General features: G+C 44.8%; 10 protein-coding genes across 12 annotated transcripts in view; 5 read left to right on the top strand and 5 right to left on the bottom strand.

Annotated features, from left to right (window-relative positions):
• The window catches only part of LOC6497527 (brain tumor protein), a 38610-nt gene extending 36279 nt beyond the window's left edge, over positions 1 to 2331 (bottom strand). The window contains exon 1 of the mRNA XM_014906234.3: positions 1790 to 2331. The gene's annotated coding sequence lies outside the window, so the exon portion shown is untranslated. The remainder of the gene's footprint in view (positions 1 to 1789) is intronic.
• Positions 2332 to 2339: 8 nt separating this feature from the next.
• On the top strand, positions 2340 to 2865 carry LOC6498018 (probable DNA-directed RNA polymerases I and III subunit RPAC2). The gene is made up of 2 exons (XM_001961866.4): positions 2340 to 2494; positions 2549 to 2865. Exons 1-2 carry the CDS (start codon positions 2477 to 2479, stop codon positions 2849 to 2851), a joined length of 321 nt encoding a protein of 106 aa, XP_001961902.1. The 5' UTR covers positions 2340 to 2476; the 3' UTR covers positions 2852 to 2865.
• Positions 2801 to 3600, bottom strand: LOC6497526 (dynactin subunit 6). The gene is made up of 2 exons (XM_001961867.4): positions 3466 to 3600; positions 2801 to 3401 (listed from the first exon to the last, which is right to left on the bottom strand). The coding sequence occupies exons 1-2, from the start codon at positions 3480 to 3482 to the stop codon at positions 2858 to 2860; spliced, it is 561 nt and encodes a 186-aa protein (XP_001961903.1). The 5' UTR covers positions 3483 to 3600; the 3' UTR covers positions 2801 to 2857.
• Positions 3601 to 3610: 10 nt separating this feature from the next.
• LOC6498019 (asparagine--tRNA ligase, cytoplasmic) lies at positions 3611 to 5705 on the top strand. Its single transcript, XM_001961868.4, has 2 exons — positions 3611 to 3788; positions 3905 to 5705. The coding sequence occupies exons 1-2, from the start codon at positions 3755 to 3757 to the stop codon at positions 5545 to 5547; spliced, it is 1677 nt and encodes a 558-aa protein (XP_001961904.1). The 5' UTR covers positions 3611 to 3754; the 3' UTR covers positions 5548 to 5705.
• On the bottom strand, positions 5651 to 7447 carry LOC6497525 (general transcription factor 3C polypeptide 5). The gene is made up of 4 exons (XM_001961869.4): positions 7218 to 7447; positions 6954 to 7155; positions 6764 to 6893; positions 5651 to 6705 (listed from the first exon to the last, which is right to left on the bottom strand). Exons 1-4 carry the CDS (start codon positions 7335 to 7337, stop codon positions 5724 to 5726), a joined length of 1434 nt encoding a protein of 477 aa, XP_001961905.1. The 5' UTR covers positions 7338 to 7447; the 3' UTR covers positions 5651 to 5723.
• A 145-nt stretch (positions 7448 to 7592) lies between these two features.
• LOC6498020 (pre-mRNA-splicing factor ATP-dependent RNA helicase DHX16) lies at positions 7593 to 10591 on the top strand. The gene is made up of 4 exons (XM_032451540.2): positions 7593 to 8029; positions 8087 to 8223; positions 8285 to 9854; positions 9911 to 10591. The coding sequence occupies exons 1-4, from the start codon at positions 7680 to 7682 to the stop codon at positions 10536 to 10538; spliced, it is 2685 nt and encodes an 894-aa protein (XP_032307431.1). The 5' UTR covers positions 7593 to 7679; the 3' UTR covers positions 10539 to 10591.
• Positions 10592 to 10830: 239 nt separating this feature from the next.
• LOC6498022 (protein l(2)37Cc) lies at positions 10831 to 12446 on the top strand. The gene is made up of 3 exons (XM_014906445.3): positions 10831 to 10957; positions 11167 to 11601; positions 11661 to 12446. The coding sequence occupies exons 2-3, from the start codon at positions 11170 to 11172 to the stop codon at positions 12057 to 12059; spliced, it is 831 nt and encodes a 276-aa protein (XP_014761931.1). The 5' UTR covers positions 10831 to 10957; positions 11167 to 11169; the 3' UTR covers positions 12060 to 12446.
• A 1827-nt stretch (positions 12447 to 14273) lies between these two features.
• Positions 14274 to 18131, top strand: LOC6498023 (aromatic-L-amino-acid decarboxylase). 2 transcript variants are annotated; one of them, XM_032451410.2, is made up of 4 exons: positions 14274 to 14459; positions 15081 to 15183; positions 15259 to 15344; positions 16253 to 18131. In XM_032451410.2, the coding sequence occupies exons 2-4, from the start codon at positions 15085 to 15087 to the stop codon at positions 17598 to 17600; spliced, it is 1533 nt and encodes a 510-aa protein (XP_032307301.1). In that variant the 5' UTR covers positions 14274 to 14459; positions 15081 to 15084; the 3' UTR covers positions 17601 to 18131. The 2 variants fall into 2 exon arrangements, with proteins under 2 accessions (XP_032307301.1, XP_014761932.1); XM_014906446.3 differs by lacking the exon at positions 15081 to 15183 and having other exon boundaries at positions 14275 to 14459.
• Positions 18050 to 19936, bottom strand: LOC6497524 (protein anon-37Cs). The gene has a single exon (XM_001961874.4). It carries the CDS (start codon positions 19756 to 19758, stop codon positions 18214 to 18216), a length of 1545 nt encoding a protein of 514 aa, XP_001961910.1. The 5' UTR covers positions 19759 to 19936; the 3' UTR covers positions 18050 to 18213.
• A 329-nt stretch (positions 19937 to 20265) lies between these two features.
• LOC6497523 (3,4-dihydroxyphenylacetaldehyde synthase 2) lies at positions 20266 to 24308 on the bottom strand. Of its 2 annotated transcripts, XM_014906233.3 has the most exons (3): positions 24093 to 24308; positions 23765 to 23999; positions 20266 to 21595 (listed from the first exon to the last, which is right to left on the bottom strand). In XM_014906233.3, exons 1-3 carry the CDS (start codon positions 24170 to 24172, stop codon positions 20384 to 20386), a joined length of 1527 nt encoding a protein of 508 aa, XP_014761719.1. In that variant the 5' UTR covers positions 24173 to 24308; the 3' UTR covers positions 20266 to 20383. The 2 variants fall into 2 exon arrangements, with proteins under 2 accessions (XP_014761719.1, XP_001961911.1); XM_001961875.4 differs by lacking the exons at positions 23765 to 23999; positions 24093 to 24308 and adding an exon at positions 22331 to 22826.

Raw genomic sequence — 24308 nt, 5'->3', positions numbered from 1 at the left:
TCTGTTCTCTCCTCTGCGTTCTCCATCTTTGCCATTTCGCCTTTTGTCTGCCTGGTCTCCCCCCATACTCCATCCTCCCCCCTGGGGCCAACTATTACCACCACAGCTGTCTGAGTATTTTATTTTATTTAGTTTGTGTGGCTTTCGTTGTCTGCAGCATCCTTGAAAATAATTTGTACAGTGGTAACTCGATAAAGTCAATAAATATTTATTATACATATATTATTTAATATTTTTTTTTTACAAGAAATTTGTATAATTTATTATATTTACTAAAAACTAGTTTTATTTTTCAACTTAAATCTATATAATTTTTTAAAAAATATTAAATATTTATAAGTATTAATATCTAGACCTCTACTTCTACTACTAAGAAAACCCCCTTAGGGGGTTACACATTACACTCTAGAGTGCGGAAATTGTTTACGAATCAGTTTCGCAAGTAAATGCTAGGGAAGTTATGTATTTTTTATTTTTTTCCTTATATAGTATATAACATACAACACCTTTAGATGCCCGTCAGGGAGGGAGTAGGGAGGGGGTACTGTCTATGTTTGCCAACTGGAGAACCCACAATATCATATTCCCAGAACCATTTCGCACATTTTTCTTTTTTCCTTTTTATTTTTGCAGCGATCGTGACGGTTAAATGCAATTCCTTTGTTGTAACCACTACAAAGCCAAAATAATTGCAACAAAAAAAAAACAACAACAACATAAAAATAAAAATAAGAATAGAGCCAGCCCAGGAGAGAGTAAAAGAAGGAGAGAGCGGAAGAGAGAGAGAGCAGTACAAACCCCTTTTTTTTGGGCAAGAGAGCACAACAACAAGAGCAGCTGCAGCACTTACATACGTATAGATTGCCAGACAAACGCCGGCAGAGGCAGTAATACATACTTACAACAGACTTGCAGTCATGTAAAATAACAACAAAAACAATAAAAGGGCATCCAGCCCAGCACCCAGTGTCAGTACTAAGGGGGGGAACATAATGGAAACGGAACAGAGACCACAGACCCAAGCCTAGACCGAATTGCAACAACTGCCAATTGGGGGGAACGCATGGCGCCAAAGCGAAACGTGAGACCAAACACCCACGAGCATGCACACACATGCAGATTATTACAACACAAGCTTTCGGGACTGCAGAGGGGGAACGCATGAGATAACGGAACATGCTGGGGCATTAGTCACCAACACGCACTAGTATGTGTGTGTGTGAGGTAGACGTCAAACAAATGAGTGCAAAGGAGCCAGGACGACAGAAGGTGGGAGTGGGAGGTGGCATGGCTTAGCAACCAGTAGAACAGTAAAGCTTGGCTAAGAGAGACTTTACAAGTTGACTTTAAAAACATTAATTTTAATAATTAATTTATTTAATTTAACTTCGATTTGAAGCACAATTGGACCATTAAACCTAATATCTACTGTACTTAGCTTACTTTTTACAATTATTTATTTATTAAAGCCAAGTTGTATCGAAAAACAGCAACAACAACAGCAAACAGAACAATCAAAGCCAAGCTAAAGGCCCAAAACTGGTACCTGGTCTTTTTGACTTCCGCCTTCGCTTGCGCCGGCAGCGACTGCGACTGCGACGCTTGCCGCCAAGCCGCAGCCCCGACTGCTGCATGAATTTGCATAATTTGGGATCTGACTGGGATTGGGATTGGGATGGTGGAAGGGGGGCGTGGTTGTCATGGCCAAAAAACCAAAATTGAAATGAGTGTTCAATAAAGCGTATTTATATGGGTGTTATTAATAAGCACATTGTGCATTTAAACAAACCTGAATTGCAGTTTATTCCTGTTCCCGGGCTTGATCCAAAAACAAAATAACAAAAAAAAAAACGTTGCAAAAAGAGACGCTGGTGCCGTTTCGCTTTGCCGCTTTGTTGTATGCGTTTTCGGAGTGTCGGTGTTTTTGGAGCAACGCGACGACTTCACGTTCAATGCATTGCAAAATAATTATGTTTGCCGTTGCAATTTTTTTGTTGTCGTTTTTTTTTTGCAGTCTTTTTTGTCTCCTCGCTTCTCTTATTTTTTTGCCGCCTTTTCTGCTGTATAAGACTTTTGCCGATGCTTTCAAACAAACACGATGACAACACACTGTACACACAAAAGCGCTAACTGAGGCGGCTATGCAATTATGCTAATGCTGCTGTTTGCTATTTGCCGTTTGCGACACTTACTTCTTTTGGCCTACACTACGGAAATTTTGCGCCCCAATATTGGCGGCTAAGCGATTTAACAAACAAAACACACGCTGAAAGAAGTAATGCCGAAATCGCAAATTCTTTTGAACCCCGGTCTAGGTATTTCGATATTTTCTATTTGGTCACACTCAAATGAATTCGATTACTCGATATCCGATAAGCCATATTTTAAGTGTTGGGAAACAATCTTTCTGTACTCATCACTAACAAGCACGTTGTTTTTTGTAAATAAACATACATAGTTAAAATAATTAAGTAAAATGGGAGCCTTGGCAGAGGTATAACGTATAAATATTTCTTAAAAAGTATTACTTAAAACTAACTCCCTACAGCTAGCTGGTGATGAGAAAAATGGAGAGGGCTCCCGCACTTTTGTCTTCATGAACGAGGGCCATACACTGGGAAATGCTTTGAAGACCATAATTTCGCGCTACCCTGAGGTCGATTTCTGTGGCTACACCATCCCCCATCCTACAGAACAGAAGCTCCACTTCCGCATACAATCCCACAGAGACCGGGCTGTCGACATTCTAAAGCGCGGTCTGGAAGACCTGGAGGCGCTGTGCGACCACACAATAGTCACGTTTGAGACGGAGATGAATAACTTTAATGCCATGAAGGTGGAAAATACATAATAATACTTAAACAACGCTGCGGGCCTTTTTCGGATCGTAGTTGGGTTTCCGCAGATGGTGATAGTTTGGCAGGACCTTACGCAGAAAGTCGATTTGCAGGGTCTGGGATCCCTGCTTGTCTATGGCCTCGCGCTGCAGAGCTTGTTCCCCGTAAACTACGGTATTCTCCGGAAGGTGCTGACGCGCAATCATCTTGATGCCAGCCCCAACCACACAGCCGTTGGAAACGCTGACACCCTTGCCCACAAAACACTTGCTTTCGAAGACATTCTTGTCACCGATTCGAGCTGCTTCCACATTGCAGCCGACCTCGAAGACGTTCTGGGTGCCGATGCTTAGGATATTGTTGTCGTCGTACTCTTCTCCCGGTGCCAGGCGATGCGCTATGGTCGCATACTCTTCCACAATGCAGTTTTCACCAATGATTATGGGGCCCGCCTCGGCGATAACTGTGGCACTTGGATGAACCACACAGCCCGACGAGAAGGTGATGTCACCTCGCAGTTTGCTCTCTTCACAGACCACCGCCTTTGGCATCACCTTTACTTTGCTGGTATTTTAATGATTACTATTACAATCAAGTGGGGCAATTGGATTTTCGCAATAAAGTTCACCTGTTATCCTGTGGCATTTTCTCGTTTTCTACTTTGTTTATGTTTTCTTCGCTGAGTCGGCTGGTTCTTAGTGTTGAGCAACAAAAAACTGAAAAAATACCAGATAGTGCTGCGAAAGAGTGACCAGTGGCGCCACATGGCCAGCTTTCGGCGACCCTGGTAACTTTTCCTTTAAAGCGAGGAAAGCTGATGCAATTGCGAATGCGTATTTAGCTGATGCAATTTTTGTCCGTTTAAGATCAGATTTCCAAGAATATTACATTCAATAGTTAGTCATCAAGCAAACAAGATGTCCGCTGACCAGTTGGCAGAGTTAACCTTAGGTAAGCATGGTTCTTTGCGGCAAAAAGGGACCGGCTGTCCGTCCACGTTGTCAGCCAAGAGTATCGATCTATAAAGTGCAATATTTATATCTGTATGCGTATTCAACCATGTTCAGGTTCTCTCTTCACCTCCGAGAAGAAGGGAAACGATGAGTCGGGCAACGGAAGCGAGTCCAAGCCCTACAAGACCATCTTGCAGGCGATGCGTCACGCCGGCAAGGAGCCCTTCCCCACCATCTACGTGGACAGCAAGGACCCGAATGCCGCGGAGCCCTACGAGCCGGCTGCCAAGTCCCAGCTGAAGAAGATCCAGAAGCTATTCGTGCGCGAGTCGCACAAGAACGCTGAGAAGCAGCAGCGTGAGGCAGAGGACGCAGAGAAGCGTCAACAGAACCTGGAGGAGGCACGCAAGATTAAGATCGCTGAGGATCCCAGCTGGCCAGTTGCTCGCAAGATTCGCATCTTGGAGGGCACCGCCAACCGGGGATCTCGCGTTAAGATCTACGGCTGGGTTCATCGTCTCAGGCGTCAAGGAAAATCCCTGATCTTCATCACCCTGCGTGATGGCACTGGCTTCTTGCAGTGTGTGCTGAACGACCAGCTGTGCCAGACCTACGATGCCCTGACTCTCAGCACGGAGAGCACTGTGGTGTTGTTTGGAACCCTTAAGTTGGTGCCCGAGGGCAAAACGGCCCCTGGTGGCCACGAACTTAACGTGGACTATTGGGAGCTGATTGGATTGGCACCGCCAGGCGGTGCTGATGCCATTCTCAATGAGGAGGCGCAGCCGGATGTGCAGCTGGACAACAGGCACATCATGATCCGTGGTGAGAACACCTCCAAAGTTCTCAAAATGCGTTCCGTGGTGGCGCAGGCCTTCCGCGCCCATTACGAGGAGCGTGGTTACAACGAGGTCACTCCTCCCACTCTGGTCCAGACCCAAGTTGAAGGTGGTTCGACACTCTTCAAGTTGAAATATTTCGGAGAGGAGGCCTACCTGACGCAGAGCTCCCAGCTGTATCTGGAGACATGCCTGCCCGCCCTGGGCGATGTCTTCACCATTTCGCAGAGTTACCGCGCGGAACAGAGTCGTACTCGTCGCCATTTGGCCGAATACTCGCACGTCGAGGCTGAGTGCCCTTTCATCACCTTCGAAGAGCTGCTGGACCGTCTGGAGGATCTGGTCTGTGATGTGGTGGATCGCGTCCTGAAGTCGCCGTGGGGATATTTGGTCAAGGAACTCAACCCGGACTTCCAGCCGCCGAAGAAGCCATTCCGCCGCATGAACTACGTGGATGCCATCCAATGGCTCAAGGATAACAACGTGACCAAGGACGATGGCACATTCTACGAGTTTGGAGAGGACATACCCGAAGCTCCGGAGCGCAAGATGACAGACACCATTAATGAGCCGATAATGTTGTGCCGTTTCCCGGCGGAGATCAAATCGTTCTACATGTCGCGCTGTAAAGAGGATCAGCGCCTAACCGAAAGTGTGGATGTCTTGTTGCCGAATGTGGGCGAGATTGTGGGTGGATCCATGAGGATTCACGACAGCGAGGAGCTGCTCAAGGGCTATGAACGCGAGGGCATTGATCCTAAACCGTATTACTGGTACACCGACCAGCGTATCTACGGCACCATGCCCCACGGCGGATATGGCTTGGGTCTGGAGCGCTTCCTCTGCTGGCTACTTAACCGTTACCACATTCGCGAAGTGTGCCTGTATCCTCGCTACCTCGACAGATGCAGGCCTTAAGCGAAGCTTAACACTGCAGTCAGCCAGCATTTAATCCAGATCCGATCGCAAAACAACTTCTTAGACCTTTTCAGCTTCTGCTCTTGAATGAAATTTATTACACTTATCTGTATAACTAATCCCAAAATAAAGGCTGCGCCTAAGCTTTATCCTTAACATTGAGATTTTGTTTTATTTCAACTGGTAATGGTTTCAATTATTTGTTCAATATCGTTTTCCGACTGGCTTATCGTTCGCGAATCATCAATCTCCATGTCCTCCTCTTGCGTTTCTTCGTCATCCGCTTCGTCGTCCTCTTCCTCGTCCCCGGCCGGCGGAACAGCCTCTACCTCGGCCTCGACATTCTCCTTCCGGTAGTGATTGCGCAGAATCTCACTAATGGATGCACACACGATCTGCCGGACTTGAGCGTCGAAGCCGGGTGGTAGCCATCCTGTTCGTTCATTGCACACTGCTCCCGTCAACGGGGTGGGGATCTTTTCCAGCATTTCCTGGATCTTTTGCATGCGGACGTCGATGTAGCGCAGCATGCACTGCCTCGAGCGTGGCAACTTGTGCTCATCGAAGTAGGGATAGTCGAGATCCTGTACCAAGTCAGAGACCCGATCCTCTGACGGAGTAGATGTGGCATTGGCCGCTTTGCGTTGCCGCATAAACTTCTTGGAATAGACGAACTCGGAGAGGCCGGTGCTGAAGCGAAGGCGGAAGTCGAACGTCTGGTAGAAACGACTGTGGAAATCCCTCCTCGGATCGTAGCCAAACCGCACGTACAAACTTCTCCAGGGTCCGTTGCTGAAATAGTAAGCCAGCAGGGGTATGATGCACCTCAGTTTATCGTTGGTCAATCCGGATTCGTATTGGAGAGCGATCCGGGTCCAAATCGGACAATCGTCGAATAGTTTCTTAATGCTGGCAAACTGCTCATCGGAGACATATTTTATTTTGAGACGTTTCAGACTTTGAGCATCCGGTTGCGTGGGAAAGACATCAACCATATTGAACGATACCACGTCCTGGTTATCGTACGTAGACTTTGACATTACGCCTAGTACATCTTGCTGGCCGTCTTCGACGCTATCCAAGCGGTAGGTTCCAGAGAAGACCACGTCCACGTGGGTGAATAGTTCGGGCAGGGACAAGACTTGGGGATGCTTGCGTCTGTAGAGCTTGAGATTAGAAACTGGCTTTGCACTGACTAGTTGAAGCCCTGACTTACTTGAAGAAGTCCAGGTCGACGGAGTCAATGGGCTTCAGTGTATCCAAAGCGTACTTGAGTTCGGATGCAGCGTTGGCATTGTCGCTCCTTGGCGTTGACCAAAGTGGTAGATATTGGAAGTCACAAAGGCCTATAAGGGAAACAAAAGTTAATTGTATCTTGCTTCTGCTAAACACATTTCATAACCCACATTCGAAGGTGAATGTCCTGCTGCAGTGACCCAAAACTCGTACAAAGTATTCGGGTGGTCGTTGCTTATCCTTTTTGTGGCGTCTTACGGTTATGGAGAGCAGGATTCCAGTGTTCTCCTTGCTATCACCAAAAATGGGCTTATTGTAGGGGTTGTCCGGATGGAAATGCAGAGGCATACGCTTCACCTCATCTCCCAGAGCCTGGATAATGTAAATTTATTAGTTTATTTATTATTAATTGAATATTTAATATTTGAACCTACTTTGGACACATTTAATATCCCGCCAAGGGTAGCCAGCATCCGGTCTGTGTTCACCACCTTGCCGGGGTATTCAATTAGCTCATATTCTTTTTGTGTATTAAAACTCAACTGCCGGGACATTTTATTTATGTTTTTTCATTGGCGGAGGAATAGGTAAAGGCTTTTAAAAAGTTTGGAAATTAAAACAAAAAACAGATGTTGTACAGGGTTGCCACCATTGTCTTGTTTTCAAAAACACAAAGTTCTGAGACGACACATTTTACTTTTCTCTGGAGTCTGTCTGTTTTTTGTTTTTTATATTGCAATTTAATAAAAATAATCATCTGTTTATAGTTAAAACTGTTTAGTAACCTTAGTCACTGTCGATTGTTTCTGCAAGTTTGTTGGAAACCCTGTTTGCCGGTCATTCTTCTTCTTCTGTGTTTTTATTTTCTTCCATTTGTTTATAGTTTTCAATAAAAAATGTCCAGCAAAAATAGAAAGCGTAATGCAAGCAGCAGCAGCAGCGAGGAGGAGCCCGACAGCGAGGAAGAGTCCCGGCTCAAGGATCTGAAGGAGCGCGATGAGTTCGCCAGCAGGCTGAAGCAGCGCGATGACGAACGCACCCGAAAGCTGGTGGACTCCACTGGGGGACGCAAGGCCATTGAAGAGGCCACCAAGCGGCTGAAGCTGGAGCACGAGGATCGAGACAAGATTGTGCCCCACCTGCGAATCCAGTCGCGTCGTCAGTATTTGGAGAAGCGCAAAGATGACAAGGTGGCGGAGTTGGAGGCGGATATCCTGGACGATGAATATCTCTTCGACGAAAGCATGTAGGTTATTGGTTGACTTTACACACCAAAAACCATTTTAATGATTAATATTTGCAGTCTCACCCAGAGGGAAAAGGAGGAGCGTCAGTACAAAAAACAATTACTGAACATTGCCAAGGAACATGAGAAGGCCAGGGAACTGGAGCGCATACAACGCTATCACATGCCCCAAGACCTGAAGAAGGGACAGAAATGTGAGTTTCCTTATGTTCTTTAATGCAGGAAATATAATCATGATTATTTTTGTATCCTTAGCCGAGTATGTTGAGGTTGATGAGTTTGAGAAGCAGCCCAACTCCGAACAGAAGAAATGGGAAGCGGAGCAGTTGGCTTCGGCCCGTTTCCAGTTCGGAGCCAAGGACGTCAAGGCCGAGGAGGAGTACGAACTGCTTTTGGACGATCAAATTGATTTTATCCAGGCTTTAACTATGGACGGAAGTCGCGAAAAGTCCAGCAGTCGGCAGCCGGAACTCACAGAAAAAGAACGCAAGCGTCTAACTTTGGATGAGACCCGAAGATCTCTGCCGGTTTACCCTTTTAAGGACGATTTGATAGCTGCGGTCAGGGAACATCAAGTGCTCATCATCGAAGGAGAGACGGGATCGGGCAAGACCACCCAGGTGCCTCAGTACCTGGTCGAAGCTGGCTTCACAAAGGATAAAAAGATGATCGGATGCACGCAACCCAGGCGAGTGGCTGCCATGTCGGTGGCAGCTCGTGTCGCCGAGGAAATGGGCGTCAAGTTGGGCAACGAAGTGGGCTATAGCATCCGTTTTGAAGACTGCACTTCGGATCGTACAATCCTCAAGTACATGACTGATGGTACTCTGCATCGTGAGTTTCTCTCGGAACCGGATCTGGCCTCCTACAGCGTGATGATTATTGATGAGGCTCACGAACGGACTCTGCACACGGATATTTTGTTTGGCCTGGTCAAGGACATTGCCCGCTTCAGGCCGGAACTTAAGCTTCTCATATCCAGTGCCACTCTGGATGCGGACAAGTTCTCGGCATTCTTCGATGATGCTCCCATATTCCGGATACCTGGTCGTCGCTATCCTGTGGATATCTTTTACACCAAGGCTCCGGAAGCAGATTACATTGATGCCTGCTGTGTGTCCGTCCTTCAAATCCATGCCACCCAGCCGCTGGGGGATATTCTGGTCTTTTTGACTGGCCAGGATGAGATCGAGACCTGTCAAGAGGTATTGCAGGATCGCGTCAAACGACTGGGCTCCAAGATCCGTGAACTTATTGTCATACCCGTCTACGCGAATCTCCCGAGTGACATGCAGGCGAAAATTTTCGAGCCCACACCACCAAACGCCCGCAAGGTTATCTTGGCCACCAATATAGCCGAGACCTCGCTGACCATCGACAATATCATATATGTTATTGATCCCGGCTTCGCCAAGCAGAATAATTTCAATTCTCGCACTGGCATGGAATCACTTATGGTGGTGCCCATTTCGAAAGCTTCTGCCAATCAGCGAGCGGGACGAGCGGGTCGTACTGCGCCCGGAAAGTGCTTCCGATTGTACACGGCATGGGCGTATAAGCACGAATTGGAGGACAACACTGTGCCTGAGATACAGCGCATCAACCTGGGCAATGCCGTGCTTATGCTGAAGGCCTTGGGTATTAATGATCTGATACATTTCGACTTTTTAGATCCACCGCCACACGAGACTCTTGTGTTGGCTTTGGAGCAGCTGTATGCCTTGGGTGCTCTGAATCACCACGGAGAGCTGACTAAACTAGGTCGTCGGATGGCCGAATTCCCTGTGGATCCCATGATGGGGAAGATGCTACTAGCCAGCGAAAAGTATGTGATAATCTGTATGGTTCTTCCCACATTAATATTCCTTCTCTTCTTTTTAGATACAAATGCTCTGAGGAGATGGTGACAATTGCTGCAATGTTGTCTGTAAACAGCGCCATTTTCTACAGGCCGAAGGATAAGATAATACACGCTGACACTGCCCGGAAAAACTTCAACCACATGCACGGCGATCATCTCAGCCTGCTCCAGGTCTACAACCAGTGGGCAGAGACGGACTATAGCACCCAGTGGTGCTACGAGAACTTTATTCAGTACCGGTCGATGAAGAGGGCTCGGGATGTGCGGGAACAGTTGGTTGGACTGATGCAGCGAGTGGAAATTGACATGGTCAGCTGTCTACCAGAGACGATGAACGTCCGCAAGGCGGCAACGGCAGGATATTTCTACCATGTGGCGCGTCTTTCCAAAGGCGGCAACTACAAAACCATAAAGCACAACCAGACGGTTATGATTCATCCCAATTCTTCCCTTTTTGAAGAACTGCCGCGCTGGGTACTCTATCATGAGTTGGTGTTCACCTCCAAGGAGTACATGCGCCAAGTGATCGAGATCGAGAGCAAGTGGCTCCTGGAGGTGGCACCACACTACTACAAGGCCAAGGAGTTGGAGGATTCTACCAACAAAAAGATGCCCAAAGGCGCCGGTCGGGCGGAGATGACGCAATGAGTTTTAAATATCCTTGCTAGAAAAATAAAAACATATTTTTCCTAAGTTTTAAATACTTTTGTTGAATTTTTAAATTAAAAATTTATTCAAGCTCGCGCCACGATAACAAAAAGTATCGATATTATATCGATACAAAAATAATGTGTCTCAAACTTGTTTTAAAGTTGTTAAATTGATAGTAGTTTCCAAGAAAGGTGCTAAAATCTATAATTAATAGATAGATTAATAGAATATTGGAAAAATAATAATTTCAAGCTAAATAAATAGTTTTCCGCTAAACCGGCACTTGACCAGAGTGGCGAGCTACCAGTGTTGGAAAACTTTCGACATACACCGTGCGGTTGGATTTCGTGTTTTGTTCGTTTCAAAGGGCAATTGCACAATAATTTAAGAGTTTTAACAATAAAAAGCTTTAAAAAGTAAGTGATTGAGGATATTAGTGGCCTTTAATTGAAATGAAGTTGCTAAGTGTATTAAAAACACACAAACAGCACGTTGTCGGCCAAGAGTGACGGCCTAACCTAAAAAGCTGGTGAAATATTGTAATCCAGTCGGCTTTTTATTTACATGTTATAGATATAGGTGTTAGCGTACTAATATATCATTTTCTTTGTTTTATCCACCACAGACAATGGCTGCTCAGTTCTTCAATCGCATCGGTCAGTTGGGCCTTGGCGTTGCCGTGTTGGGAGGCGTTGTGAATTCTGCATTATATAATGTGGAGGGAGGCCATCGGGCTGTCATCTTCGATCGCTTCACCGGCATCAAGGAGCACGTCGTCGGCGAGGGCACCCACTTCTTCATCCCATGGGTGCAGCGACCCATTATCTTCGACATCCGTTCTCAGCCCCGCAACGTGCCGGTGATTACGGGCAGCAAGGATCTGCAGAATGTCAACATTACGCTGCGTATCCTCTACCGTCCCATTCCCGACCAGCTGCCCAAGATCTACACTATTCTGGGTCAGGACTACGACGAGCGTGTCCTGCCCTCCATTGCTCCTGAGGTGCTCAAGGCTGTGGTTGCCCAATTCGATGCCGGCGAGCTGATTACACAGCGTGAGGTGGGCATCGACTTCATAAGGAATCAAAGACTTAAATACTAATCATGTCCAACTTACAGATGGTTTCTCAGCGTGTGTCTCAGGAGCTGACTGTCCGTGCTAAGCAGTTCGGCTTTATTCTCGACGACATCTCACTTACACACTTGACCTTTGGTAGGGAGTTTACGCAAGCCGTCGAAATGAAGCAGGTGGCCCAGCAGGAGGCCGAGAAGGCCCGCTTCGTCGTGGAGAAGGCAGAGCAACAGAAGCTGGCTTCCATTATTTCGGCCGAGGGTGATGCCGCCGCTGCCGATCTGTTGGCCAAGTCCTTCGGTGAGGCTGGTGATGGTCTGGTGGAGCTGCGTCGTATTGAAGCCGCTGAGGATATCGCCTACCAGCTATCCAGGTCGCGTGGCGTTGCCTACTTGCCCAGTGGCCAGAGCACGCTGCTCAACCTGCCCTCGACCATCGCACAGTAGATAGATACGTGCGCTTAGTTTTGTTAAGTTGTAACTACCTGTAGCATTTACTAAGTACTTTTCGATTTTGTTTCTGCTGAAATATGCACTACTGTAACGCGTTCGCCCCGACTGACTGGAGAAAATGAAGCGAAACAACCAAAATTTGTCTCATATAAGTGGTTTTTCCATTTTCATACCGACCACGTCGAACCTTGGTCACAAAGTAAGTGCACCCGGGTTGCGGCTCAACTTTTGTTGTTCCCCCTCTGGGTCGTTCGGGTGCACTTCCAGCTGAATTGGTCCATAATATCATATGCATCTGGCTGCGTAGATTCCAGTCGACAATATATGCGCAGAAAACAAGAAAATTTGATTATGTGAACAAACAATAAATATTAAATCCTATATAAGTTGGTTTTAAAATTCAATTTTAAACTTTATTTCTTGGTCTATGGAACTGGAACTATCAGTCTTAATTAAATTATGTAACAATTGCCAAACCAGTTTCTATCTTCTAATTAATTAGAATTATTAAGCATTCTATGAAAGTCAGCTTTTATAATTTTCTGTAGCTTGCAAATCAGAAACCCTTAAACATATTCCATCGTTTATCTCCATTGATGTTGATTTCCGACTCCTACTTATGCAATCTCCCCGCACTTAAAGGCGCCATCGACTGACGACCCCCATGAATGCCAAAGTCTTTTCTATGCCTTTTTGCAACTCAAGTCAGCCATAAATCAAATTGTAGTATTCTTCGCCCCAATCGACCCAGACTCCAGCCACCCGTAAAGGAGCATAATATGGGTGGGTGGCTTGGGGGCATGTGCCATGGGCGAGGATAAGGGGCCTGGACCAAGGCATTACAATCGAAAGCAGAGCCGTTGGCATGGCATATAAATCTGTTGATTCAGTCAAGTGATTTGCCAAAGTGGCTTCGTTGAAATGTCAGGCACACACTTTTCTCTACTCTCTCCACACACACTCACACCCCCATTCAGCAGCAACAGTTGGCCACCCTCCAGGATGGAGGACCTGCACCAACCCCCATTCCTTCCTAGAATGGAAAGTGAGAGCTAGAGAGAGGACACACTTTTTGACGTCACATTAGGCGGATGACATGAGCGGTTCGGGGGAAATTCAAAAATCAACGTCACACACGATGCTCTAAAAACCTGTTCCGCAGATTCCATAAAGTGTGCCATTCGCTCAACGATTAGTTTCTTGTTTTTTTTTCTATGAATTTTTGATTTGTTTATCTTTTTTAGCGTGATTTTTTTTCTCTTCTCATTTAGCTCAAGAAAATCCCTGGATTTTGTGACTCATGATGGGGGATTCCTGGAGGCACTTATGTACACACCTCTCTCTTGTTTGGAGAAACAAGATCAGGCTTCGCACGAACGTGAGAAGAATTCTTCACGATCGGGTTTTATGGTTTTAAGTTTACAATTTTTTTTTTTTTACATGTTTTCTGATTTAAGAAATGTATTTTAATTTAAAAAACGAGTAAAAAAAGTTAAAAAGAAAAGGTATAAATTATTGTTAATATTATTTTAAATAGCAAGAGATTATTATAAGACTATAAGTACTGTTTCCTTGTAGTTATCTCTAAAAACTCTAATCTGTAAGGAGAGATTAGGATTATATGTGTTTGAAACATCCTATCACTCCTTAGGTAAAATCCTTCTTTGGTCTAGCGATAAGGATAGAATAAGATTCTCATTTTAGCTACCTAAGTCAAGACTTTGAAAAATATAAATCATTTCCCTTCAAAAAGAAATAGATCAGAGAGCCAGAGATTGTTAAAATTATATAAAAAAGTATTTGTTTTTAAAGGTCTTAATTAATAAAAAGAGAAGGGCATAATTTCAAATCAATAGGTAATTATACATAAAAATATTAAACAACATGATGTAACAATTATCTCTCTTTATTTATTCAGATAATTATAATAAAATATATTAACAAAAGATCTGTATTAGAAGCTCAACTTTACTTGCTTTAAAAATGTTTTAAAGATATAAAAAAGATATTGTTTGCCAATTCAGGTTGTCGAGTCACTCTCAGATTAATTGAACTTCCAAAAAAGTAACAAAATCACCGCTAAGAACGCACACAAATCAGTGAAAATGATCCGAAATCCGAGCAAGTGCAGAATTTATTTTTAAAAAACAGCCAAAACCGAAGTTCAGCGGTGCGAACCGGTCCTGCGAAATGCCGAGCTTTAAAAGCCTGGGCCAAGAGCGAGCAGCGCCCAGTTAACAGGCGAACGCCGAGCATCCAACAGCTCCCTCAAAAAGCAAAAAAAGCTATATCGCTCATCAGAAAGCAAAGTCAGAGCTGAGAAAAGATTTAGTTCGGAACGGAAACAAAGCTTGACAAGTGCAAATAATTAAAAGCAGTTAACTAAAGTGCACGGTGAGTGGTACGCGTGTGTATATAAGGTCTTAAAAAAATACAAAGTGCTTGGCCAACTGCATGTTGGTTGTTGAATTCGGGGCCAACACTGCGTATACGTAATGTGGGCTGGTACTATCTTTAATTAGACATTTAACCTCGAATTGATTTTAATTTTAAGTTCAGATAAAAATTCTTTGCCAACCAACTACATTTTGGTCTATTTGGTCTGCATGCTTGTGAAGTTTCTGTATATTGTTTGCTGGAAACAAGTCGGTATCTCAATGCCAACTAGTTTACGTGCTTAAAAAAAAGTGAATTGAAAAAATCCACTAACTAACTAATTAATGCAAAAATACACCTTAAATTCTAATTACCATATAAATATATATTTTGGAGCTATACTTAAAGCAAGCGTGCAACCAAATCGAAAATAACATTTACGATCTAATCGCTATTTTAATATTTATGATTTTTGTGGTCCAGTGTAAAGTGTTGGGGCTGGAGAACCGCAGCTGCCACTGATTAGCATTATCTATAAATATTCACATCATTAGCTAATAAAACTAGCTACTACCACAGCACATTTTTTTCAAAATTCTCACTCAAATTGCACTCCATTTTATTTAAAAAAAATAAAAGCAAAATGAGCAAAATACCCATTCATAACACTAACCAAGTTAAACAAACTAACGGTAATGGTAAAGCTAACACTATGGAAGATAAACTGGATCCCAAGGTCTCGGTATGTGCTTTAACCTAATCCACAAAAAAACAACTATCCTAATTTATTTTCTTTACTCTATCCACCTTTTTAAAGATCGATATGGAGGCCCCTGAGTTCAAAGATTTTGCCAAAACAATGGTGGATTTTATTGCCGAATATCTGGAGAACATACGCGAAAGGTAAGAGTTGAATGAGTATGCCTCTCAATTAGCTTGAATTAAATTTAATTTGTCACATTCGATACATATAGATTTTATTTATATGGAATCTGTTGACCTCCGAGTTGTTTGATTTGAAAGTTCGTTCTGTTCGATTCCGGGCAAGTGAATGACATTTCGCACACGCCGCCGTATTAGTCACGGGAAAGTCTCTCCGATCGAACCTTTGCTTTGTTTTTTTTTTTAAATATATATATTTTTAAGCTACTACCGACCTTCCCACTTACTCTACTTCAAAACACTTTCATAGTTTTTTTTTTACCATTTTTTTTGTGTAATAAAGCCTAAAGGTAATTAATTATTGCGGCATTAAAAAGGTTTCAAATGCTTGGCGTGTCAAGGTCGATTTTTATTTTTTCTGTAGTTATAATTGTTGAAACGCCTTGGGGCAATAGCGACGGTTATTTCATTGTTCTTGGCCAATTCTAACGGGCAATACAAGTCAAGAAAAGATAAATCTGAGTAGTTTATACAACATATTTTTAATTGGAATACAATGAATACCCATTAAGGATAAATAAATAGTTTTTATTTGGGGAAATACAAATTTATTGATAAAAGTTTAGGGATAAAATCAAAGTTAAATCAATTATAAAATATTAAAAATTTCTAATTACTAGTTAAGCTTATTAAACCAGAAGAGAAAACTAAAGTCCTGCCACTCCTTTTCCATCAACACTTTGCTACAAATTGCTATTGATTTTTTTCTGCCACCCCACTTTGCAACAAGTGCGGAATGTTGTCCTTTCTTGGGATGACTTGTGTGGGGTAACTAAGTTGCCAATTCAATTAGCCAGAAGCTCGTCCTGAAAGGACGATACAATGTGTATAATACAACCAAAGTTAAAGCAATTATCCCTTCGTTTCAGACGCGTTCTGCCGGAAGTGAAGCCCGGTTATCTGAAGCCACTCATCCCGGATGCTGCCCCAGAAAAACCAGAGAACTGGCAGGATGTGATGCAGGACATTGAACGGGTCATCATGCCGGGAGTGACTCACTGGCATAGTCCCAAGTTCCATGCCTATTTCCCCACGGCCAACTCTTATCCGGCGATTGTGGCCGACATGCTGAGTGGAGCCATTGCCTGTATCGGGTTCACCTGGATAGCCAGTCCCGCCTGCACCGAACTGGAGGTCGTCATGATGGACTGGCTGGGCAAGATGCTGGATCTGCCAAAAGAGTTCCTGGCCTGCTCCGGCGGCAAGGGAGGCGGTGTCATCCAGGGCACCGCCAGTGAGTCCACATTGGTGGCTCTTCTCGGAGCCAAGGCCAAGAAAGTTCAGGAGGTCAAAGCCCAGCATCCGGAGTGGGATGAGCACACCATTATTGGCAAGCTGGTGGGCTACTGTTCCGACCAGGCTCACTCCTCTGTGGAGCGTGCTGGACTCCTTGGCGGTGTCAAGCTGCGATCCGTGCCCTCGGAGAACCACAGGATGCGCGGTGATGCCCTGGAGAAAGCCATCCAACAGGATCTGGCTGATGGTTTGATTCCATTCTACGCTGTGGTGACCCTCGGCACCACCAACTCCTGTGCTTTCGATTACCTGGATGAGTGTGGACCTGTTGGAAACAAGCACAAGGTCTGGATCCATGTGGATGCCGCCTACGCCGGCTCGGCGTTCATTTGCCCGGAGTACCGCCACCTGATGAAGGGCATTGAGTTCGCAGACTCTTTCAACTTCAACCCACACAAGTGGATGCTGGTGAACTTCGACTGCTCGGCCATGTGGCTCAAGGACCCCAGCTGGGTGGTGAATGCCTTCAACGTGGATCCCTTGTACTTGAAACACGACATGCAGGGCTCTGCTCCGGACTATCGCCATTGGCAGATTCCCTTGGGACGTCGTTTCCGCGCCTTGAAGCTTTGGTTCGTCCTCCGTTTGTACGGAGTGGAGAACCTCCAGGCCCACATCCGCAGGCACTGCAACTTTGCCAAGCAGTTTGGTGATCTCTGCGTGGCAGACTCCAGATTCGAGCTGGCCGCCGAGGTCAACATGGGTCTGGTCTGCTTCCGGCTGAAGGGCAACAACGAGCGCAACGAGGCTCTCCTCAAGAGGATCAACGGACGTGGCAATATTCACATGGTTCCGGCCAAGATCAAGGATGTTTACTTCCTCCGGATGGCCGTGTGCTCGCGCTTTACCAAGTCCGAGGACATGGAGTACTCCTGGAAGGAGGTGAGCGCCGCTGCCGATGAAATGGAACAAGAGCAGTAAAGGATAACAATAAAGGGTCTGTTCCGGATTTTAAATATTTCGAATTTAAGAGAATATTTTAGATGATCCTAAAGCTAAAAAAGAAAATGATTTAAGGAACATATTCATTCATTTAACATATTTTTAAGTATTGAGGAATATGATTGTTATATTTTAAGAGCAATTTCATATTTTCATTAAAAAACAAACCTCATTTTAAATTTAAAACAAACATATGAAAGGAAAACAATGGACCAATAATGAAGATATTCTATAATTTGTTTTTAAATTAAAAAACAAATAAGATAAAAAGTTAACAAAAATATCAAACATATTCTGAAACCGGAACAGACTCTAGAAGTATTTGGAATCGCGACATGTTTAGGGAATTTACATCGCAACAAAAAATGTGGAGGCCTCGAAAAGGACCTCCCATTGACCCCTTAGCTCTATAGTATCCTCTCATTATATTGTTGTTGTTGTTAATGTCTTTATTGTTAACATGCTACGTCTAATTAAAATATATATGTGTATTTGCTTAAAACTACAAAACAATTGTTTGCAACAAATTTTTTGACTAGGAGATGTTTTTGTACCGTCTTATTGCCAATTTTGGGTGCCAGGATATTAAGGACTAATTGCACTGCATACTGCTATGGTTGTAGTAGTCGATGATCCGCTGTGCCTCACGGATACCGCTGGAGCGGGCGGCATCTATGGTTCCGAAGCCGCGCAAGGCGGTGGCATCCCCAGCGAAGAGCAGACTCGGTGATTGCTCGCCCAACGGAGCAGCCAATCGTTGGACATCGCGGGCACTGCTGGTGGTCGAGAAGAAGGGACGACCGCCCAGATAGCATGCCGATGTGCTCCAACTGGATCGGAGCAGGCCCTGGGGATAGGGTATCACGCGACTGCTAATGCAGCGCCTCAGCAGGTCGGTAATCTGGTCCAGCAACTTGTCCTCGGGCAGCTTCTCGATTTCATCGTAGTAACCGCCGCCCACGTGCACCTCCAGAACGTGCTCGCTGGTGGGCACTTGGCTGATCTCCACCACCTGCTGGGTCCAGTTGCGTTCCACTTGCTGAGGGTTCACTGCTGGTTGCAGAAGCGCACCCAGAGGACGCAGTCTGCCTCTCAGCCACCGTCCAATGGGCTTCTTGTAGGAGAGGTAGATCTTTAGCGGATTGCCAAAGCCAAGATTGCTGATAGCCAGCATTTTGTCCAGTGGGAGTGTCGGACGGAACAGTATGCCGGCAAAATTCTTGAGAACACCCAGCGGAAGGGTGCATATAATGTGATCCGCACTGTAAAGGCTTCCATCCAAACAGCCCACACTCTGTAGCTGTGATGGAGTCCACTGAATCTGACCAACGGGCTTGCCAGTCTGCAATTGATCTTTGTCCAGTTTCTGGGACAACTCCTCCACCACATTGTCCAGGCCAGTGGGCACATACAAGGGTCGCTGGTCTGGCTGCACTGGGCACTTTGTGATGTGCTCGATATTCACGTACTCCAGGCAGCTGCCCAGGACGCTGCTAAATTCATTGAAAAGGGACTGAAAGATTTCGCGAGCCGCCTGCTGCTCCTCCGGCTGCTTAAAAGTGGAGGCAATAAGGCGGTCGCTTTCCGTCTTGAAATAACTCATTACATTGTCAAGCGAGGGCAGATCCGTTCCCCGTTTCACCGTCTCAGAGAGCTTAAATCCCTTGCAGAGCTGGCGGAAGAGAGTGTCTATGAGGTCCACCATGTCTGGCCTTATTTGGTTGTGGCCCATTTCCTGTGCCTGGACGTAGGTGGGTCGCTCCGTAATCTGCTTTATCTGCTTGACCAGACCCTCAGTGTTGCGCAGCAGCTCATACATGGAGTCCTGCGATCCATCGATGCGTACCCACTTGGCGCCCAGCTCGCAATAGGTGTCGCCAAATTTCTGGGAGTTTATTCTGCCGCCGTAGCGGTCGGTGGCCTCAAGGACGACGGTGCGACGGAAGCCATGGCATAGCAAGTGCTGTGCGGCCGACAGTCCTGATAATCCTGCGCCAATAACCACTACCCGGGCATTCTGGCGTGCTGCCTCCACATCCAGACGTCGGTGGTCAGGGGGAACCTTGTAGCTGCGCCTGCTGGCCAATTTGTGGGTGCAGGTTACAAAAGCGGGTTTGGGATTCAGTGGTGGACGCATTTTTTCGCTGGCATCTGCATCCGATCGACTTGGCTTTGGCCCGTAGTTTAGACTAGTGCATGGCAAGCGGCACTGTGAATTTGTATCGTTGAGTTTCGTAAGCGTTGAATTTGAAAAATGCCCAGAATGTTGTGTTTTTGAAAGTAGTGTGATGTAGAGTAGAATTGTTGATAATATATCAACATATCAATATATCGATATACTTTGTGTAATATATATTTATATCGTGATGTGGATTTTGCTTAGAAATTGGAAATAAAATATATATTGCTTTAAATATTAAATATGTTTTGCAATTATTGAGCTTTTGAAATTTGGTTGTTAAATATAGAGGTGACAAAAGGTATATCGATGTTTTTCGAAGAGCTATCGACAGAGATGGGATTTAGATCAATTGGGACATTTGGGAATTTTTTAAAATACGGTTTTACTAATGGCGGGAAATTATTCAAACTTTGATTTTATTGATTTGACTTTTGTTAAAATAATAAGAGTAGAAGAGGTAAATATATTTCTTTGTCTATTTATTTATTAAAAATGTGTTCAAGTAAATACTACAATGCAAACTAACGACAACCTAAACATAAATAGTTATTTCCAAGCGAATGGGAGTATTCCGCTCCTCTCACTGAGACTTTTCGACATTATCGGTGGTCAGGTGGATCTGGAAGTGCTGCGTCAGGTCCGCCACATTTCCTGCCTTCCGGGAGGCCAAGGCTTGCTCCTCCAGCAATCCCGTAAGCTGAGACTCAATCTCCGCCCAGGCGAACTCAATATCCTCGGGTTTCGTATCCATGCCGCATACAACGAATCGCAGGAACTGGCGACCCGCATGCTCCGCCTTCACCATGTAGATCTTCTTGCGCTCCATGATGCGATGCAGCAGCTGGGAGGTGATCTCGTTATCGCCTTTGGGTCGGAAGCAAACCAAGCCCAAAGCTCGAGGGGCCACGATCTCAAAGCGACTGTCCTTGACGACCAAATCCTCGAATTGCTTGGCCAGTTCGATGTGTTTGCGGACATGGTTGCGCAATCCTTCGGCGCCCAGGGTGCGGAATGTGATCCAGACTTTCAGAGCACGGAAGCGGCGACCCAGGGGAATCTGCCAGTGACGGAAGTCGGGAATCTGAGACTGACCCTCGTGCTTGTGTTTCAGATAGATGCGGTCCACGTTGAAGCTATCGACCACCTTGTTGGCATCCCGCAGCCACATGGCTGAGCAGTCGAAGTTCACCAGCATGAACTTGTGCAGGTTGAAGTTGAGAGAATCCACCCGATCCAGACCCTTTCGCAGCTCGGAGTACTCCTCCAAGGCAAAGCCACCGCCGGCGTATGCGGCATCCACATGAAGCCACACCTTATGCTTCTCGCAGACTGCCGACAAGGATTCAATGTCATCGTAGGCACAGGTGCCAGTGGTGCCCAAGGTAGCAATGCAAATCACTGGTATCCTGCCCGCTGCCACATCCTCTTCAATTGCCGCCTTAAGGGTCTCACCCCTCAGCACAAAGTCCTCTCCAGCCGCCAGGAGTCTAATGGGCATGGCGGCCAGGACACCGGCCTTCTCAATGCAGCTGTTGCTCTGATCGGAGGAGTAGGCCACCAGACGCCCCCGAATCTCGCTCTCACTCAGCTCCGGATGCGACTCCTTGTAGCTGACCACTGCTTGCTCCCTGGCGGCCAGCACAGCCACCAAAACAGCCTCACTGGCGGATCCCTGGATGACACCACCGCCAGGACCCTCGCTGGCATGCTGGAAGTGTTCTGGCAGCTTCAAAAACTTTGCCAACCAATCCATGACCACCACTTCGAGCTCTGTGCAGGCGGGGCTGCAAATCTGTAAAGAAATAAAAGGAAAAGTTTCTTAAAATGGGTTTCAAATCAAAGATAGGAAATCTTTTTTTAAAAACTAGTCTTGATTTAATATTTAAAATTCAGACCACTTAGCTAGGCTTAAAAATAATCAATTAAATAAAATTTATAGCACTTCTCAATCGACTCCAAGGGGTTATCTTGATTTTATGATTAAAGTGAAATTTGCTAAATTAGGGGAGATTGGCTTATCAATCCCTGGTGATAGAGGTCTTGCTATGCAATTCACGTAATTTTTTATCAATTCTGTGGAACTATTAATAGTTTTTACTAACATGATCAACAAAATATGAGCTTTTTATTTGGCAATGATCTGCAAGTTTTAGTTTAAAGATGATTAGAGAAGTTTAATTGTTCTTTAGATTGTAATCGATTGAATTACTCATTAAAGTTTATGTATTTCTTTAACTTTTTAAAGAAAATGACAATAGTTTTGAATAAAAAATACTCCTAAAGATGAATAAAAGGTCATTGTCTAAACCAGTGAAGGGGTATTATCATAATAATAATAATATTTATGTTATAAACAACGATCGATTATGTGAAAACTCTCTTCGATTGCAGGCGCAACCAGTTTGTCGGGTTCTGAGTCTCACTTTCACCCACTCCGCACAATGGGCGTCCATTCAGTTGGCCCAAACAATGGCCCACAACGAGATTTCACCTGTCTGGCCAAAAAATGACCAGCACCAGCACCTACCCAGCTGAATCCAATGATGCCGAACCCACTGGCCAGCATCTCACCCACTATGGAGGGATACGAGGTACTGGTGGGGTAGTAGGCGTGCATATTGGGGGACTGCCAGTGGGTTAGACCCGGCTTAATCACGCGATTGATGTCCCCGAGAACTTCCTTCCACGATTCTGGTTGCTCCGGCATCTCCTTGGGCAGGAGGTCCAGGAGATAGCCCGGCTCTACGGAGGGCAGCACGTCATCATCGCGGATATTCTCCAAGTAGTCGGCCACAAAATCGACTGCTGCTTTGCCAAATTCCCGAAACTCCTTGGCATCCATTCCGCGATCAATACAATGTCGTTTGTTGGTTTCTATTTGCACTTTTCACGTTCTGTTTGTTTTGTTTAAACTTTTTCCGTTTTCGGTTTGTTTGTCCAGCTCGAGGCCCAAGTTGCTCCGTTGACGCTTCTCTGTCCAGGTGAGGTTCACTCTGAAACCGATCGCCGGTGCTGACCTGCTTTTATAGACGATGTTGCCGGTGTCCGACCACCTTCTCTGGACCATCAGTGAGTGTTGGCAGCTTGGCTGGGTTTTTTTTCCTCTTATCAAAGGTATAGATTAATTTTTGAAGTATTGTACCCTTTAATATCTAATCTTAATGACAAAGCTAAATAATACAGTTTAAAATCTTAAATTTCTAATCATCTAATCAGATTAATTAATCCATAATAATTTTTAGTTTTTAAGCTAAAATATCCTAATGAATAACTTCAACTTTTAATCATTTCTAACTCAAGATTTTATTTATATAATAATTAATTTAATTTATTAATAAAATATTTATAATAATAATAATAAAACAATAATAATTAAAAGCCAACACTGATTGTTCTGCACAGTGGGACTCAAACCGTATCAAATCGGTAAGATTAGGGAACGAAACGTGTATCTGTGGCTTGATTTATAGGGATTGTAAAATTCTTGCCGCACGATTATAGAAATACAATTAGTTAGCAATTTTCCCAATGGTCATTAAGTGGTTATCAATCTATCAGATACATCAGGAACCAAGTTCTTCGATTTTAACACAATACTAATAAAAGTTATAATCAGGGATAGATTTTGTTACCAAAAAAACATATCATATCGGCCTGCAAACTGTTCCCACCTAGTTTGTTGACGTTTTTTCTTGTTCCCAGCTCTCTTGGGCTTTTTTAACTTGGCTCTCTCTCTTAACTGAATCGTTTTAGCTTTTGGTTTCTGGTTCATTAAGCTCCAGCTTACCTTTCAGGGAAATGATTAGAAGATAGTTTTAGTTCTTATGTCTTTAATGAAGACTCTTTAATGATCTATACTTCTTAAGTAGTTTATGGTCGTTTTTGAACTTATATTTTCTTAAAAAATTGTATTCATTAGTCTTATAACAGTCTATAGCTATATCTTATGCCCAAAACTCACCCAACTGAATCCAAGGACTCCTATTCCTGCGATCAGGAGCTCTCCAATTATGGATCCCGCCGATGAGGAGGACGGGTAAAAGGCATTAAAATACGGCGACTGCCAATGGGTAAGGCCAGGCAGGATAATTTGATCCAGGTCCTTGAGAACTTCCCGCCAGTGTTCCGGTTTCTCGGGAATTTCCTTGGGAAGCTGATTGAAAACCTCGTAGGGCACAACGCTGGGCAGGACGTTTCTACAATTGACAGACACAATTTATAAGACGGTGTCCTTCAAGGATCTCAAGAATCACACTCCCCACACACACACACACAAACACAGCACACACCTGTCGCGAATGCTGCTCAGATAGTTGATTATGAATTCGATGGAGGCGTGGCCAAATTCGCGAAACTCATCGAAATCCATGACTCTCGATGGGCAGGATACTGGACAGTATAAACTTCAAACGCGATCAGTAAGGATAATCGATAGTTAGTCGCTCCGTTAAGCTCCGCACTTGTGAACCGCTGACATTCGAATCGACAAATGAACTGGCTGCGCT

The sequence above is a fragment of the Drosophila ananassae genome, chromosome 3R (genome assembly GCF_017639315.1).
Source record: "Drosophila ananassae strain 14024-0371.13 chromosome 3R, ASM1763931v2, whole genome shotgun sequence".
Taxonomy (NCBI): domain Eukaryota; kingdom Metazoa; phylum Arthropoda; class Insecta; order Diptera; family Drosophilidae; genus Drosophila; species Drosophila ananassae.
This window is presented reverse-complemented; position numbering and strand designations above follow the sequence as displayed.

Excerpts from the sequence above, each read along its gene's own strand:
- LOC6498019 (XM_001961868.4), top strand. The coding sequence starts at position 3,755 with ATGTCCGCTGACCAGTTGGCAGAGTTAACCTTAG. Across the intron at positions 3,789-3,904 it reads GTTGGCAGAGTTAACCTTAG|GTTCTCTCTTCACCTCCGAG; the intron begins GTAAGCATGGTT and ends AACCATGTTCAG.
- LOC6497525 (XM_001961869.4), bottom strand. The coding sequence starts at position 7,337 with ATGTCCCGGCAGTTGAGTTTTAATACACAAAAAGAATATGAGCTAATT. Across the intron at positions 7,156-7,217 it reads GGATATTAAATGTGTCCAAA|GCTCTGGGAGATGAGGTGAA; the intron begins GTAGGTTCAAAT and ends TACATTATCCAG. Across the intron at positions 6,894-6,953 it reads CAGGACATTCACCTTCGAAT|GCCTTTGTGACTTCCAATAT; the intron begins GTGGGTTATGAA and ends TTTCCCTTATAG.
- LOC6498020 (XM_032451540.2), top strand. The coding sequence starts at position 7,680 with ATGTCCAGCAAAAATAGAAAGCGTAATGCAAGCAGCAGCAGCAGCGAG. Across the intron at positions 8,030-8,086 it reads TATCTCTTCGACGAAAGCAT|TCTCACCCAGAGGGAAAAGG; the intron begins GTAGGTTATTGG and ends TAATATTTGCAG. Across the intron at positions 9,855-9,910 it reads ATGCTACTAGCCAGCGAAAA|ATACAAATGCTCTGAGGAGA; the intron begins GTATGTGATAAT and ends TCTTCTTTTTAG.
- LOC6498022 (XM_014906445.3), top strand. The coding sequence starts at position 11,170 with ATGGCTGCTCAGTTCTTCAATCGCATCGGTCAGTTGGGCCTTGGCGTT. Across the intron at positions 11,602-11,660 it reads AGCTGATTACACAGCGTGAG|ATGGTTTCTCAGCGTGTGTC; the intron begins GTGGGCATCGAC and ends TCCAACTTACAG.
- LOC6498023 (XM_032451410.2), top strand. The coding sequence starts at position 15,085 with ATGAGCAAAATACCCATTCATAACACTAACCAAGTTAAACAAACTAAC. Across the intron at positions 15,184-15,258 it reads AACTGGATCCCAAGGTCTCG|ATCGATATGGAGGCCCCTGA; the intron begins GTATGTGCTTTA and ends ACCTTTTTAAAG. Across the intron at positions 15,345-16,252 it reads CTGGAGAACATACGCGAAAG|ACGCGTTCTGCCGGAAGTGA; the intron begins GTAAGAGTTGAA and ends CCTTCGTTTCAG.
- LOC6497524 (XM_001961874.4), bottom strand. The coding sequence starts at position 19,758 with ATGCGTCCACCACTGAATCCCAAACCCGCTTTTGTAACCTGCACCCAC.
- LOC6497523 (XM_014906233.3), bottom strand. The coding sequence starts at position 24,172 with ATGGATTTCGATGAGTTTCGCGAATTTGGCCACGCCTCCATCGAATTC. Across the intron at positions 24,000-24,092 it reads CTGAGCAGCATTCGCGACAG|AAACGTCCTGCCCAGCGTTG; the intron begins GTGTGTGCTGTG and ends TGTCAATTGTAG. Across the intron at positions 21,596-23,764 it reads GAGTCCTTGGATTCAGTTGG|ATTTGCAGCCCCGCCTGCAC; the intron begins GTGAGTTTTGGG and ends ATTTCTTTACAG.